This window comes from Drosophila willistoni (assembly GCF_018902025.1).
Source record: "Drosophila willistoni isolate 14030-0811.24 chromosome XL unlocalized genomic scaffold, UCI_dwil_1.1 Seg141, whole genome shotgun sequence".
Taxonomy (NCBI): Eukaryota; Metazoa; Arthropoda; class Insecta; order Diptera; family Drosophilidae; genus Drosophila; species Drosophila willistoni.
Window position 1 is genome coordinate 13,831,452 of NW_025814052.1, and position 15,860 is coordinate 13,847,311.

At 41.9% G+C, this 15,860-nt stretch overlaps 4 protein-coding genes and 1 long non-coding RNA gene across 7 annotated transcripts; 2 read left to right on the forward strand and 3 right to left on the reverse strand.

Annotated features, from left to right (window-relative positions):
* Positions 1-716: 716 nt before the first annotated feature.
* LOC6641231 (zinc finger FYVE domain-containing protein 1) lies at positions 717-5,937 on the reverse strand. 3 transcript variants are annotated; one of them, XM_015178589.3, is made up of 8 exons: positions 5,523-5,937; positions 3,699-4,136; positions 3,428-3,629; positions 2,744-3,353; positions 2,468-2,666; positions 2,206-2,398; positions 1,796-1,963; positions 717-1,724 (listed from the first exon to the last, which is right to left on the reverse strand). In XM_015178589.3, exons 1-8 carry the CDS (start codon positions 5,586-5,588, stop codon positions 1,189-1,191), a joined length of 2,412 nt encoding a protein of 803 aa, XP_015034075.1. In that variant the 5' UTR covers positions 5,589-5,937; the 3' UTR covers positions 717-1,188. The 3 variants fall into 3 exon arrangements, with proteins under 3 accessions (XP_015034075.1, XP_002064341.1, XP_023030985.1); XM_002064305.4 differs by having other exon boundaries at positions 1,796-1,903; positions 5,523-5,936; XM_023175217.2 differs by lacking the exon at positions 5,523-5,937 and adding an exon at positions 4,213-4,397.
* Positions 5,938-6,655: 718 nt separating this feature from the next.
* LOC6641202 (protein twisted gastrulation) lies at positions 6,656-7,475 on the reverse strand. Its single transcript, XM_002064306.3, has one exon. The coding sequence runs from the start codon at positions 7,473-7,475 to the stop codon at positions 6,708-6,710; it is 768 nt and encodes a 255-aa protein (XP_002064342.2). The 3' UTR covers positions 6,656-6,707.
* A 127-nt stretch (positions 7,476-7,602) lies between these two features.
* LOC6641203 (protein twisted gastrulation) lies at positions 7,603-8,688 on the forward strand. Its single transcript, XM_002064307.3, has one exon. The coding sequence runs from the start codon at positions 7,860-7,862 to the stop codon at positions 8,580-8,582; it is 723 nt and encodes a 240-aa protein (XP_002064343.1). The 5' UTR covers positions 7,603-7,859; the 3' UTR covers positions 8,583-8,688.
* A 390-nt stretch (positions 8,689-9,078) lies between these two features.
* Positions 9,079-11,481, reverse strand: LOC124460507. The gene is made up of 3 exons (XR_006954417.1): positions 11,044-11,481; positions 10,552-10,953; positions 9,079-9,136 (listed from the first exon to the last, which is right to left on the reverse strand). It is a non-coding gene; the product is annotated as an uncharacterized LOC124460507 (long non-coding RNA).
* Positions 9,393-15,497, forward strand: LOC6641204 (ras GTPase-activating protein 1). Its single transcript, XM_023175202.2, has 9 exons — positions 9,393-9,457; positions 10,310-10,769; positions 12,113-12,226; positions 12,411-12,483; positions 12,578-12,987; positions 13,061-13,910; positions 13,975-14,881; positions 14,949-15,099; positions 15,171-15,497. The coding sequence occupies exons 2-9, from the start codon at positions 10,553-10,555 to the stop codon at positions 15,317-15,319; spliced, it is 2,871 nt and encodes a 956-aa protein (XP_023030970.1). The 5' UTR covers positions 9,393-9,457; positions 10,310-10,552; the 3' UTR covers positions 15,320-15,497.
* Positions 15,498-15,860: the final 363 nt, after the last annotated feature.

A 15,860-nucleotide genomic window follows, 5' to 3' on the forward strand; every position in this document is an offset into this window, starting at 1 on the left:
ACTGATTAGCCTTTCACCAAGTTTTATGAAAGTTATTTTAGCTTGTTCCATGAGATTTGAGTTCCCATGCTTTTCACAGTGGCTAGTTTAGCGAAAATTTGCATAAATTAATTAAGTTATGACTTTGCTGTGAGGATAAATGAGGTCTCACTTTAAAAATGTTTTAATATTTTTTTTTAAAATATGGTTTATGGTTTAGCAAGTGCTTTTTTCCTGAAAACACCAAAAGGGTTTTGTGTTTTAGACTGAAAAGACGAATTTATTCTAGACAAGAAACTGTTTAAAGCTGATTTTTTTGTCTTATTAAGATAATTTTTTAAACTTTAAGACAATATTCTACTAGAAGCTCTGTTGAATCTTGTAATAATAAATGTGAATGATAAATTTCCTGTCATAGATCCCTTTTTTGACATCAAAATATATACCCAGTGCAAAAAATGAGAAAGGGGAAAAGAGAAAAAAGGAGTCAATTACAAATGTTACATTTTAAGAATTTGGAATATTTATTAATGATTTTGGAATATTGCTTCCACAAAACTAGAGACGCAATGAATCAATCAAATTAGCCTTTTTAGTTTTTCATATTTCAGTTTTCAATTCCAAACCAATTCAAAAATTCGACTCCGTTTAACATTCCACTCCATAGATAAACCAAGTGATCTTAATTAGATACATTTACTTGCCATATTGTTTTTTCATTTATGTTTTTGGATTAATTTGTTTATTGAATTCATTTATTTAACATTTTACACTAAGCAAATTTAATACAAAAGAAAGTTCACAAGGAAAAAAAAAAGAAGAAAATAATAATAAATTCACACGGGGCAGGGGTGAGGCTAATTATATTATTATTCTTAATGTGGTTATACATAGTTAAGTGTTTATGTACAAGAAAAGCTGACAAATTCCAAAGAATTCTTTGTTGTTTATACGAACGTAGAACATATAAAGTATCACAATGTATGGGTATGATTTCTAATGCAAGACGACTTAGCAAATCTAAACGATTCCCGAGGAGGATCCATCCAGTAGCATTCACTGCTTGGCCACAGAAGTAGGGTCGCCATTATGGCCAGCAGGACGTCTGACCAGGCACTTGGTCCAAATGGTGACATTGCTGCTGGTGCTACTGGTGTTGATGGTTGTGGTTGTGGTTGTGCTACTGCCGCTACACGAATACACCGCGTCTCATTCGGTCTTGGCCTTGGCATCGTCACTGGCATTCCAATATGTATTGCCGTTGTGGTAGTCGCTATTGCTGTTCCGTCGACTATCAGTTTGAGTCAGCCGCGGCGGCAATGGGTCTGGAGCGGATCCCTCACCGTTGATTGCATCCGACAGTGCTGCTGCATCCAGCGAGTTTGGCGTTAGGGCCTGTGGAACACAGGCACATGAATCACAGACGCGGACATCCGTCTGCCAGCCACGTTCGGGCACCGGCATACGTGTCTTTGAGCAATTGCTGCACACCGCCTGGCCACAGCGACGGCAATGGTGGCGTCGGCAGTCTCCAGGATTCCCTTGGGTCAAGGAGCTGCCACTGCCATTTAGATTGGATGAGGAATTGCTTGATTTATTCTTGCCCGGTTGCACATGCAATCGACCCACATGATGGGCCAGAGCCAACTCCTCGACGCTTCCAAATACAGCCTGGCAGATGAAACAGGCCGGCGATTCGGCATCTGGCACCCAATATGATGGCCGTGCGCTATCTTTGATCATTTCTGTCAAATAAAAAGCAAAAGCCCAAGCGTAAAGTAACAGAGTAAAAGCTATAAAATGATTATAAACTTACCCTTGGGATAATCTATGGCCACTGAGGCCACCGTACTGATGGTATTGTAGATCGTCTCACCGTATTTACGTACTAATATGTCGCCGTCTTCGTTGGTCGGCCTGGAGCCTGTGTGTGCAATAGTCAGATTGGAATTGCAATGAATAAATTCAGCTTGATCTTGAGAGTCTGTGAGGTGTAGGACACAATAGTAATAGTAATAAATATAAACCAAGAGAGAGAGAGAGAGAAATCCTCACAAGAAAATACACATAGGAAGCGGAAAAACATAAAACAAAGCAAAGAATCAAAGGAAAGCCAGTTTAGAAAAGGATTCTAGCATAATAAATTTTGATCGGAGAATAGGTCACGAATTTTCGTAGACGGACAGAGAGGCTCTGTGGCTCTACCTGAAATGGAATGACACTTACCAGGCGTGGCATCTGATTTACGTTGCAAATGCTGATGACAATCGTTGCAGACGCGCACCGGTTGTAGCCAACCACGCCCTGGGACAGGTACCTTGTTCTGGCTACAGGTGTGACAGAAACCTTCGCCACATCCGCGACAATGATGCTTGGGCATTCCGGTCTTTTCGAAATTACGCTTACAAGCATGGCATAGCTGGACGGCGGGGGAGGTGAGGGAAAGGTGAGAAATTGTTGAGTGTAGGAGGAATCCGATAGAACTTACTATAATTTCCTGATTGGGACGCCAATAGCTGGGTGCCACTTTGTCTGCCAGCCAACCACTTAGGGCCTTGGCCGATGGTGCCGATATGTTTGTAATGGCCTCGCTCAGATAACTCACACCATCCAACATCATTTGAGCCGAATGGGTATTGCCGCGCATTCCCGCATTGCCGCCCTTCCACACATGGACAACTTGAACGCTGCAAAAAGGTTAAAGGGGATGGTGGGGTGGTTAAAGGGGACTTCAGAATGTTTTCGGACCTTTAGGATGACTTACCGCACTACAGAGGCCTCCGGGGACTTATTGCCATACCAATATTGACGGGTACGATAGATTTCGCCACAATAGGTGCACTCAATGACATCGCCCTTCCATACATATTTGGCCAATCCCGACCAGGCGCTATCCGAATGCGCTTGGCTGCGAACAGTAACCACAATCTCCTTGCCATTGTTGTAGCATGCCTTGCAGAGATACTCCTTGTTCTCGAACTGATGCTGATAGTTGCACGGTTGTGTATTGAAGTGCGGCTCACCGTCGCTCACGTGGCCCATGGAGCGCTGGCAGCGACGACTGCATGACTCGCAATGTGCACCGCATGTGAAATATTGCTCCGGAAACGGATTGATGGTCTTTTCGATAATCTCGCCGGCGAACTTCTGATTGAGTAGCTTCATGGCACGAAACACCACAGCCGGCTGACGTGGCGAACGCACCGCCGTGTTCTCAATCTCCAGACGCAATGCATCCTTGATCTTTTGGAAATTTGTGGCCTTATTCGCATCCGTTTGTATGCCCACATAACGCAACGAGCTAAAAGCATTTGTCTCATAATTCAGGCGAGTAAAACTGCTGCGCAACTTGTCCTCGGCACTTTCCTCAACAGCTGATAAAAACAAAAACAAATAATAATAACCCTTACTTGATATACTTGATATATACGTATGTATATATACTCACTACTTTCCAGTGGTTTGGTATAGTGCGTCTCATGAAATATAATCACAGCTGGTCCAAGGGTACTGCCATTGCCCATGGCCTGCAATGCTTGGGTAAAGTGCAGGCAAAAGGCTTTCGAGGCGGTGCCCAGAAATTCGTACATATCACTGTGAAGGCGCTCAGAGCGTGTCCGATAGATGACAATGTCGGAAATGGCGAGTATCTAAGAAAAATAAGAAATGAGCGTTTAAAGATTTAAGATCAATCAATTGTCTATTGATTTGACTCTTACTTTCAGTAACATTCGCATACGTTTATTGCTTTTAGCTGTGGTACCCAATAGCCCTTCCGTATCCAGGCATAGAACACCCTGTTCCCGCTGCATTGCCGCATAGACGCCAATTGTGCAGGATGTTTGCTCTGTCGACGTTCGGAACACTCGTTCGCCATCAAAGAAGACTTGATTCATGGTGTGCGATTTCCCATCGCCCGTATTACCAAATATTGAGATCACTTTTATTTTATCCTCACTGTGGCACTGCAGTTTCTTGCAAAATAGTTCCGGTGTGGCAATCTGTAGATTCTCATCGGCATCTAGAAAGAGGAAGGAACGCAGGGCCGTTGTCGAGCTATTGGCATTGTCCAATGAGTCAAGCGTTTCATTGGTGTTAATGAAGGGTATTGACTTGAAATCGGCATCATTAACCACATCTGGTTTAAGTGCCTCATCCTAAAGAGAGAGATGGAGAGAGAGAGCGAGTTAGAGTTTGATGAAATTCTTAGTTGAATAGCTGTAAATTTCAGACCTCGGTGATGGATACTAGAAAAGCCATCTTTTATTTCTATATGTACATATGTATGTACATGTGTAACAAGGATTCTTTTCACACACAGATGCCTTTCCGTTTGGAGCTCTGCTTATGGGGGGAGATAGGAGGCATCTGCCTTCTGCTTGTTCTCCTCCTCGCTCAATAACTGACGACGCAATTCAACAAAAAAAAAAAACACAAAACAAAAACTTCTGGTATTTCTTTTGTTGTTGCTACAAGTGCCAGGCAAGTGTTTCTGTATGTGTGTGCACTGTCTGTATGTGTATGTCGTGTGTGTGTGTGTGTGTGCACGTGTATATGTATGCATTGGAGAAATAATAATATTCTATACATATTCCCCATTCTCGGTTAGGTTGCTGACTTTTGCAGAAAATAAAAAAATATGGGGAAAAAACGAAAAATTGAACCCCGATTTCGATTTGGCGACACCAAATCAGTAGCAAATCATAATTTTTTTTTTTTAATTTTTGTCAATTTTCTTTTCTCTTATCACCAGACAGGAGGCCACCATGATTCATGGAGAAATGCTGTTACAGTTAAATGCAATAAATACAATTTCACCATAAAAACGGCATGTGCGAAAGAGAGATGACCTTAGTGGGCAAATCAAAGCTTATTATACCCTTTCAAAATGAACCAGCAGAGGGCATATGGGTTTACACACTAAACGAGGTGATTATCCCCCCGACGAAGCATTTGAAAATCACAGCATGGGGTACTTTAAGTGTATCGTTTTATTTTTATGCACAGAGGTTATGTAGGCTCATTGAAAGGAAACATAAATGAAGCACACAAATTTGAAGCCCTCTCTATAAGGCTATAAGGTATTCAAAAATCGTTTTAACATTTCAACGTTCAAGTCTTAGTTTTTGCCTCGGGTGTCAATGTATGTGTGTACATCTATGGAGATGTGCGCCTGTGTCTGTCTGTGTGTATCTTTGATAGCAAGTCTAGCTTAGTCGTGCCCCTTTTCAATGTAAAATGCGTCGCAGCTGATTTTGCTATTAACAAATAAGACAATATACACACCACATGTGTGTGAGTGTTTATATATGTATGTATTTATCTGTTTTCGTTTAAAGATGTGTGCTTGTATTATCAGTTTGTTTTGTTTATGTATTGTACGTGTTTTTAATACTTATATTTTAATTAATTAACAGTGCGCAATTCATTCATAGCGACCTTACGTACATTTCTGATGTACACACACACACGCATGATGTACACATGCATCTATGTATGAACATAGATTTGTATGTGCATATGCAGGAATTCGTTACTCTTACCTGGAAATAGGGCAGCGGTTGCATGATTGGCGATTGATTTTTATTTGTCGTATCGAGTTTAATCATTGTTTGTTCGTTTATTTACTGGCTCTGTGTTTTTATATTTTACTGATTACATGTACATACATACATTAATACAAAAACAAAAAAAGTAAATCACAATAAAAAAATAAACGATATACGTATGTAATGCGCGTGTGCGTGTGGTTGCTTGCGGTCGTCGGTCAGCTGTCAGCTCTTAAGTCTAGAATTGGTGTTAAGTATTACAGAACTAATTTATTATGAGTAAAGGTTTCACAGATGCCATAAACACACACTTTAAGATACCACACACACACATTTTCCGAGCAAACCAAAACGGCCAACGGAATTTGTATTTTTTTATGACCAATTGCAAGCAATAACAAACTTGTGCAGTGTGACCGCCCAGGTCCAAATAAAATAATACTCAAAATTAAAACGAATATATAAATAGTATTTCTAGTATTTTTCGTTATAACGTCGAAAACGATAAGTTTGATCCGATAATGCCGATAACGATAGGGCTGTCGTCGATAGAGTTGATAACCTTTCTCCGATAATGTCAATGACGATAACTGTTGCTATCGGTATCGGGGAAATGGCTTAATGCGCATCACTGTCATCAATGAATTTCGGCCGCAATATTTTGTTTATGTGAATATGGAGAGAAAATGTCTATGCATGTGTTTATTAGAGAACAATTGACACTTAATGTCAACACAACTCTAGATGAAGTTGTTCCACATTGCATTAAGCTTCTGGCCTGGTTAATGGAATACCAGGATGAGGTACAATACCAAACGCAATTTTAGCTGTCCCAGCCATTGGTCGAATGCCTTGTTAAGGCTTATTTGTATTGGTACGAGTGTCAAGATCGTTTTAGGAAAACGCTGACCGATCGCTGCAATGCTGTGCAAGATTTCTGGAGTCGATTAGGGGAGCTGCTTAATAAAGTCGCGTTTGTTTATAACTAATTCTGATCCTGCCCAGTGTCTTGTGGCTTGGTTAGCAAATATTCTGTGAATTTTCTTCATTCTGTTTTTGTTTATTTTCGAATTTACACTACAGCTATAAAAAGAAATATAACCATTTTATTTCTTATTATAGTACAAAACAAAAAATACAAAATTAATGCTGAAATCGATTTTTTATTGATGGATATTTCTAAATGAAATCATCGTTTTCTCCGTAGTCCCACATATCGTCGGTGAAGGCTTCATCCAGATCTTGTTCGGGGTCACCATGCACCTTATCGGCATTGAGAAGATCCTCGGCGAGATCCTCCGGACAGGCTGTACAGCGACTTTCATTTATCCCGTAGTTGAGGCAATTGGAACCCACACACTCACAGCAGCCATCATGGAACCAGCGATAACTGCTTGCCCCCATGCTTTCGCAATGCTGCTCGCACTTGCTTGACCGTATGCACGAGTTCATATAGATGACGGTGCAGTTGAGCAGGCCACCCGCCTGATGCAGATGCTCCATGCCGGAGTCTGTGCCCTCCAGACGCTGTTTGAATCCGGGGCGCATCGGAAAACGCATGGTTGACCATTGGTCGTCATCCTCAGCGGTAAGGGTGTCAAATAACTCGGGCAGACCCTCAAGATTTTTGATTTCCGAGCGTGATGACAGTGACATCGGGGCGTTCTTGAACTTGGGGCACATATCAAGACAGCCGCAGCACTCTGTCCACAAATCGCCCAGACAATTGACGCAATCTTTACAGCAATGACAATCGGTTAATTTGCACTCGCAACTCTGTGTCAGCAGACACTTGGACACAACCGAACCACAAACCATTTCATTACAGTCGTCATCATTGCCAAGAACTCCAATACCAGTCCAAGCAAGAATTAGGCCTAAATAAACGAGATATTGACTCATATTCCTAAGAAACTTCTTACCACAATGATGCAATATGCATTGCATTGCTTAGTCTTTATATGCCTAGTCGGGGGAGGCACAAATAAAAAACAGGTAGACAACAGTTTGGCCTAGGTAGATCCTGCTTATAACAGGGCAAACGACAATTTAACAGACCTCCCTACGGAGGTACAATCATAATATTGATCCCTATTCGATGGGCATGCCATCTGAGTAGCTATGTAATTAATACCAGGTGTGAAAAGTAAAGATATTTGGTTAACCATAGGTAATATAGACAAAGCGGGCATGGATTAATTTTATGATCCTACCTATACCAAATGGTTAACTACCTGTTTTTGAGTCCTTCCACCCCAGGATAGACCTATAAAGGCTGAGTACTGTAAGGCATATTGCATCATTATAGTACGACACTTCGTTAAGAATAGAATGATTCATCATCTCGTTTACTTGAGCCTAATCCTTGCTCGGATGGGTGCTGGCGTTCTTGCTAATGACGACGACTGTAATGAAATGGTTTGTGGTTCGGTTGTGTCCAAGTGTCTGCTAACACAGAGTTGTCAGTGCAAGTTGAACGACTGCCATTGCTGTGAGGATTGCGTGAGCTGCCTGGGCGAATTGTTTTTGGAGTGCTGTGGCTGTCTCAATATGTGTCCCAAGTTGAAAGACACTCGGCCGTCGCTGTCGTCACGCTCAGAAATTAGGGATCTTGAAGGTCTGCCCGAGTTATTTGACACTCTAACCGCTGAGGATGACGACCAATGGTCAACCATACGTTTTCCGATGCGCCCCGGATTCAAACAGCGTCTGGAGGGCACAGACTCCGGCACGGAGCATCAGCATCAGGCGGGTGGCCTGCTCAACTGCACCGTCATCTATATGAACTCGTGCATACGGTCAAGCAAGTGCGAGCAGCATTGCGAAAGCATGGGGGCAAGCAGTTATCGCTGGTTCCATGATGGCTGCTGTGAGTGTGTGGGTTCCAATTGCCTCAACTACGGGATAAATGAAAGTCGCTGTACAGCCTGTCCGGAGGATCTCGCCGAGGATCTTCTCAATGCCGATAAGGTGCATGGTGACCCCGAACAAGATCTGGATGAAGCCTTCACCGACGATATGTGGGACTACGGAGAAAACGATGATTTCATTTAGAAATATCGAACAATTGATATTAGTGTTAGCATTACCTATGATTAAAAGTTGTTTTTTTTTTTTCTTTGCTATTTGTATTTTCGATCTTATTAATAAAAACCCATTTATAAACAAATAAAATTAAAAATGTTTCTCAATTTAAGATAATGAAAATAGACTATCTAAGACACTAGAGGGTTGAGTATACAATTAGTTTTGAATTTCGCGCCTATATCAAATTGCAAGTAACAACAACCTCGTGCAGTGTGACCGCCTAGCTTCAAAAAAAATTATAGTTTAACAATGAGGAAAAACATAACAAGTTCTCAATATGTTGAAGGTATCAGCTGCTATACGAAAAATTTATAATAATAGTAGTCACAATAAAATGTATGTTTTATTTTTCATAATTCGGTATTTTTGCATAAAATTATCTCTGTATTGGTTGTTGGTTTTATCAAATTCAAGCTCAGCATTCTCGGCTTTGAAGCCTTTGGTCATACTTTTATCGTTGTCAGTGCGGGTACGTTAGAAGAGGGAGAGTGAGAGAGAGACAATCGGGAGGTTGACATTCGCTGGAAGAAACAAATTAGCAAATTGCAATTTTGTTTGATGAATAAGCCGTCTTTCGGTTGAAATAAAAAATAAAAAAAAAGAACGAAGAAAGTGAAAAATGTCTTGAAAGTGTATTCTAAATTTAAAAGGAATTAATCAAAATATGCCAAGTGACTGTGCTATAGTTATGCCTGTGTTGTCCCGTGTATGGTGCTAAAATTTACACTAACATATACACACACACACGAGCGCATATATATACATACTTACATTGTAAGTGTTGAAAATTTCTTTTGTTGCCTGGGGTCCAAGGAGAAGAGGAGAGTGGCAAGCGCAGTGGAGTAAGTGTGTCTGACTGTCTTACATGCGTATGTGTTTGTGAGAGTGTGTTTATTAAACGGGATGGTGGTCATAGTCAAGAGGGTGTAGTCCGAAATCCTTTTTTGGGCCGGTCAATCGTTGGTAGACATACACACACACAACATCAGAGAGCCACACAGATACAAGCAAGCATACATTAATATACATTCATTCAGTGGGCTAATTGAAACAATAACGGTAACGGTATGTCAATGCCTAAACATTTGCAATTGTTCTTCAATTAGACACAATATGCAGGCACATTTTTAAGTTTGTGTGTGTATGTCCCCCCAAATTGAACTCCATTCGTTGTTTTTTCTTCCGTCTTTATTGTTGGGGTGGGGTGGGTGTGTGTGTCTGTCATCGTCATTATTATCGTCATCATCATCATAATCGTAATCGCCAGTTTGTCTGACTCCCTGCCGGTGCTTGCTCTTTGTCCCCTGCCCTAATACTCTTCTCTTCTGCTCACAAGACGCGAAATTGCATTTTGTTTATAACAAAATTACGGTACTTGCTTTTGCTCACACTTTACACACACACACACATTCATAGACGCGATGCACACATACGCATACTATTTGTTATTCTTGCACTCCCATTTAGCTTGTAGTGCTGCCAAATTAGCAATTTTAATGCTAGTTTAATGAAATTTATTTTTTTGCTATACTAGCTTTAGCTTTTGATTGATTAATTTGTCAGCACTGTTTGTTTATTTTGCTCACTCCAACTTGGTCTCGTTTGTTCTATGTCGATCACACACACACACACACGCATACACATTATCACTCTCACTCAACTTAATCATCAAGTGCTCTCTTTGCATTTTACAGTGAACAACAACAACAAGAACAGCAAACACATTATCAACTGTCATCCGCTCTCTTTCTTACATCTCTCTCTCTCTCTCTCTCTCTCTGTCTCTGCGGAGAGAGACACACGCACACAGCTGCTTACGCTTAGGCATTTGCATTTGCATTTAACTAACACCAAAAATAAGACAAATCATTAAACACACATAGAGAAACACGCCCACTTACACATACATACGCATAACACATATATACATACTTACCATGGCAGACTTAATGCGTTTGGGCTTGGGTAATGTGGACGTTGTCATTCAGAAAGATAAACTTGGTTCGCCAACCGGCGGCTCGGATGACGGCAATTTGGCTGCTCTGGGCGGTATAAGCAGTCTGGGCGCCATGATGGCAGCTGGTGGCATTGACTTGGCCGATTTGGCCCAGGAATTGGATCAGGATGAGTTCGATGGTCCGCATATGTTGAATGGTAAGTAACACTTCGCCCCCTATGCCCACTGATTAGCGACCCACTGATTAATCTTAATGCTAATTAACATCTACTGGTAGCCTAGTAATTGAGTGAGTCAGGTCGACCCTTACGGCTGTGAATGCGTCACTAGTAACACGACGATTTACCTTTCGCTCAGATCTCTGACTCATGATATTCCAATCTGGCTCACGCCACAGTTTTTGAGTTGAGGATGCAAACGGGATTTAAGATATATACATATGTATGTATATCTTAGTTCGTTATAACTTACTTTCGATCAGGAATTGCTTTAAGTTTATATTGATTGGTCGGTTTGTCCGTTGCCCGCCCAATGGAGGAGGTGTCGGTCAAGTTATCTGATTTGAATGATACAGAAGATTTTCCAATTGGCAAAAGTATTTCCAGCTCTGCACAGGGTGTCTCAAAACAGTTAATATTAATCGCAAATCTGATTGATCCTGTTCAAGAATATGTATGTATATGTAGAGTGAAAAAGAAAGCTCTCAAATGAAAAATTAAATCGATCTCTTTTCCGCGTCCACTCGTAGCAGGTCAGGGACCTTTCTTCTATGCTTTATATTTATGACCTTTTGGGCAATCGATGATCACTCACTCGCTCGGAGCTTATCTTGAGCGAGTTTTTGAGTTTTTAGATAAGAAACTCTTTAATGGAGGTTGAACACATGAGGTCATTCTTATCAGTGTGCCAAATGTGTGTTATCCAAGCAGTGAGCAGGTAAAATGTAACTGAAGCTGAGACAGAGATACACTAAGGTCACTTCGTTTTTAAAAAGAAGTGCGTCAGACGATTTGGTTTATGACAAATACGTTCATACATATGTATATGTATTTCTATAATAGAGAGACTTCTGTATGTACATATATACATACATATATACATTAGGTTTTATCGGCAAACGAGCCACCAGCCGCTCGTTGTTGTTGTTGCCGCATATGATTATTGTTTTCCATTTTAGAAACATTCATTGTACCAGCTGCATTTGCTGTCACTCATACTCATAACGTAGTTCGTTGTCGTTCCGGACGGAGGCGGCAGTGGCAAGGCGCAGCCTTTCCTTTAGTAGTACCAACTTTATTTTCTTCATAGGCTGCAGGTTCCCACGATTAAGTTACGGATGAATGTTTAATTAATGCCTAATTCAAGTATAATTCAGTTCAATAATGGCAAAATGCACAGTTACAGGTTAGCAAAGATGCCTTCCCACTCACACATGGGGAAAACCCATCTAGTCCTTAATTATCTGTTCAATTCTTTAAACTTAGATGTTTGCATACAATTAGTAATGAAAATCTTATAAATTTTGAACTCTTCATTTTAGGCGAACGTCCGGCAATTATTGCACCGCCGGAAAGTGAATGGTATCATGGACGTTTGGATCGTTATTCGGCAGAGTCTCGTTTACGTGGAAGTGGCAAACTGGGCAGTTATTTGGGTGCGTAAAATGATTTGAGGAGGATTTGATGATGATAGCCTCCCATCTGCCTAAGCCCTTTATCTCTATTTTCCTGGCGTCTTTTCTCAATCTTTGTGGACTATTACTATTTTTTCACTTGCCACTTTCACTCTCTCCCACTGTTTCTTTCTCTATGTATATACAAATATGTGTATTCGTGCAGTTCGGGAAAGTGATCGCAAGCCAGGCTCCTATGTTCTAAGCTATTACGGACGCACTGGCATCAATCATTTTCGGTAAGTCAGCATCGGACTTCTCTTTTATCGCAATCTTTAGGAAATTGTTGAAAAGACCTGTCCAGAAAACTGTATTATCGCATTCTTCTCGTAGAATTACGGCCGTTTGCGGTGACTTTTATATTGGCGGTCGTCAGTTTATATCGCTGAGCGATCTCGTTGGCTACTACACTTCATGCAGTGATCTACTGAAGCGTGAGCGTCTGGTCATACCAGTGGCCCCACCGGAGCCGGTAAATGACAAGAAGCGCGTTGTGGCCATTTTGCCGTATACGAAAATGCCCGAAACCGATGAGCTGAGTTTCCAAAAGGGTGACATCTTTTTTGTGCACAACGACATGGGTGATGGCTGGCTTTGGGTCACTGCACATCGAACTGGTGAACAGGGAATGATTTTCCGTGAACTCGTTGACGATCTCGATGTGTCAATTGATCCAAATACAGTGTTCCCTTGGTTCCATCCCAATTGCACCAAGAACGAGGCGGTCGATATGCTTGTCAAGGGTAAGTGCGAGACAGAGAGAGAGTGTTGTTAGAAATGATCCAGTTAATCTAATTGGTTTTTTCTTCTCTTCAGCTGGTCCTGGCAGTTTTTTGGTGCGACCCAGTGACAATTCACCCGGTGACTACTCTCTATTCTTTCATATTAACAATCAAATCCAGCGTTTTCGCATAGAGAAGAAGGGTGTGCGCTATCTGATGGGCGGGCGGACCTTCGAATGTCTGGACGCGGTGATCAATCGGTATCGCAAAGAGCAGATTGTCGAAGGACATTCGCTAAATCATCCAGTGGTGAATGGCACTCAACCAGAATTCAGTCAACAGTATGTTGTGGAGAAGGCCGCCGAAAAGATTTATGCCACGCTGCGCGAATGCCGCGATCAGATCGGTCTGAAGAAAATCAAGGGCATCAAACACCATGGCCAGCTGAATAAGAAGTCAGACAAAACAACCAAATGGAAGCAATTGTATTTTGCTCTCATCAACGATGGCACCGAGACCCAACTCTGTTTCTATGACAATCCCAAAAAGACTAAGCCCAAGGGCCTTATCGATTTGTCCTGTGCGTATCTCTACCAGTGCCATGATTCGCTCTGGGAGCGACCCTATTGCTTTCAAATTGTCGAACGGGCTCTGCCCTGCCTGGCCACGGTCACGTATCTGTGTGCGCCCAGTCAGGAGAGCTATGTGGAATGGATAAATGCATTGAAAGCGCAATGCGATTCACAACTGAGCCGCGCACAAAAGAAGGTATCGCGTCTGCGTGAGCTACGATGCCTCAATCTTCATGTCCTGGAGGCACATCGCCTGCCATTCAAACTTGTGCCACATCCCTACTGTAGTATCTCGCTTAACCAAGTCAAAGTGGGCAAAACGCGTGTCAAGATACCACCAGAGCCCGTTTGGGAGGAGGAGTTTGTCCTGGAGTAAGTAAAAGATGAAGTCTGCTCATAAATTTCCCTATTCTCATTTGTATTTGTTCCGTTATAGTGATGTTCCACCCGATGTAGTCTCCCTTACCATCACACTGGTGTCACGCGGCAAACGTGGCAAGGATTCGGAGGTCGCTGAACTAACCATCGATCTAGCCAGTCTTAAGAATGGCCAGGAGACGGAGGGTTGGTACCAGCTCACCGGCATGACGCCCATGGGCGAGTGGGGCTCTTTACGTTTGCGTATGCGCTATCTTGATGATCTGATAATGCCCTGCGAAGAGTACAGCCCCTTGCAGCAGTTGCTCCTCGAGCCCGAATTGTATGCGGTGAAGGCTCTGGCCGAACTCTGTCACAACGATCGCGTGCCCTTGGCTACGGCCTTGTTACGTGTATTCCGGCATGAGAAGCGCGAAACGGAATTGATACGCATTTTGTGTCAGGCTGAGGTGGCGCGCGAAAATGAGACTACTACGCTATTCCGTGGAGCCTCACTGGCGACCACTTTGATGGATTTGTATATGCGCACCGAATGCACCGGCTTCCTTCAGTCGGCGGTGAGTGAGACAGTGCAGCGTATTCTGGAGAGCAAACAGTCGGCAGAACTGAATCCCACAAAAATGGATGTCAACGATGATGCCTGCACAAATGCTGAATTCCTGCTGCAAATTCTCGATCTCGTCACTCAATCGATATTCACATCCCCGGACGCCTGTCCGCGTAATGTACGCTATATTTGCAATTGCCTTCAGAAGGCGGTGGTCGCCAAATGGCCAACGGAGCGTCTGGTGCGTACTAGGGTCGTTTCTGGTTTCATATTCCTGCGTCTGCTCTGCCCGGCATTGCTGAATCCACGCCAGTTTGGCCTAGTCAGTGAGACGCCTCCAACGGCTGCCACACGTTCGCTAATTATGGTCGCCAAATGCCTCCAGAATCTGGCCAATCTAATTGAATTTGGCGGAAAGGTATGCACTTGAATATGTTAAACATACCGATTATACTTATTCATTTATTATCATCTCTAACCAATAGGAGCAATACATGGAGGTGGTAAATCCTTTTATACTCAAAAATAAGGAGCGCATGATTGTATTCTTGGATCAATTGTCGTTAGTTTCGGATCCGAATCCACCGCTGGGCATGTTTGTCGAGCAGAATCCCAATCATAATGCACAGGACACGGGTAAGCGGTCGCACTATTCCTGTCTCTTTCGCTTTATCTAATCTATTTGTCTCTTTCACATTGGTTCACAGGACGTGAATTGGCCACACTGCATCATATCTGCGTATCATATTTGCCAGAGCTGCAGGAATTATCGCATATAATTTCGATCAAGAAACTTGTCACTGTCACCGATATGTTGACCAAGCATAAATTGAAATACCGTGAAATGATCAGCTAAAGCTAATGAAAATGAGCGAGTGAGATACAGATGTAACAGCACAGGCCGGACACACACAAACACACACACACACAATAGTCAGTTTATATACATACATATATAGATATTTGTATTACGATTAGTATATAATATTATACCATTGGAACCATTTCTGGAACCATAACCAATTATCAACATATTGTGAGAGGGTAGTTTGTTTTTTTTTTTTTTGTTTTTGTGTTAGATTTAGTCGAAGATTTTTTCTCGCGGCATTATTTGGTTGTTCAATAACTACCTACATACATTATTATCTCTATTACTTTTGTATTTGTCATACACACACACACTCATTTCTATATATACATAAGTATGTCCTCTCCTCTATATAACCACACACATATGTACACTCAATTTTATACAATGCAAAATGTGGTGACAAAAATGTTTTTTTTTCCTTGTGTCTTTTGTAATTTTATATACAAGAAAACTAAATCGAATGAAACCTTAGTAAGATAAATTAAAAAACAGGTCTCGAAATGTGTTCAACCAACAGTATGAAACA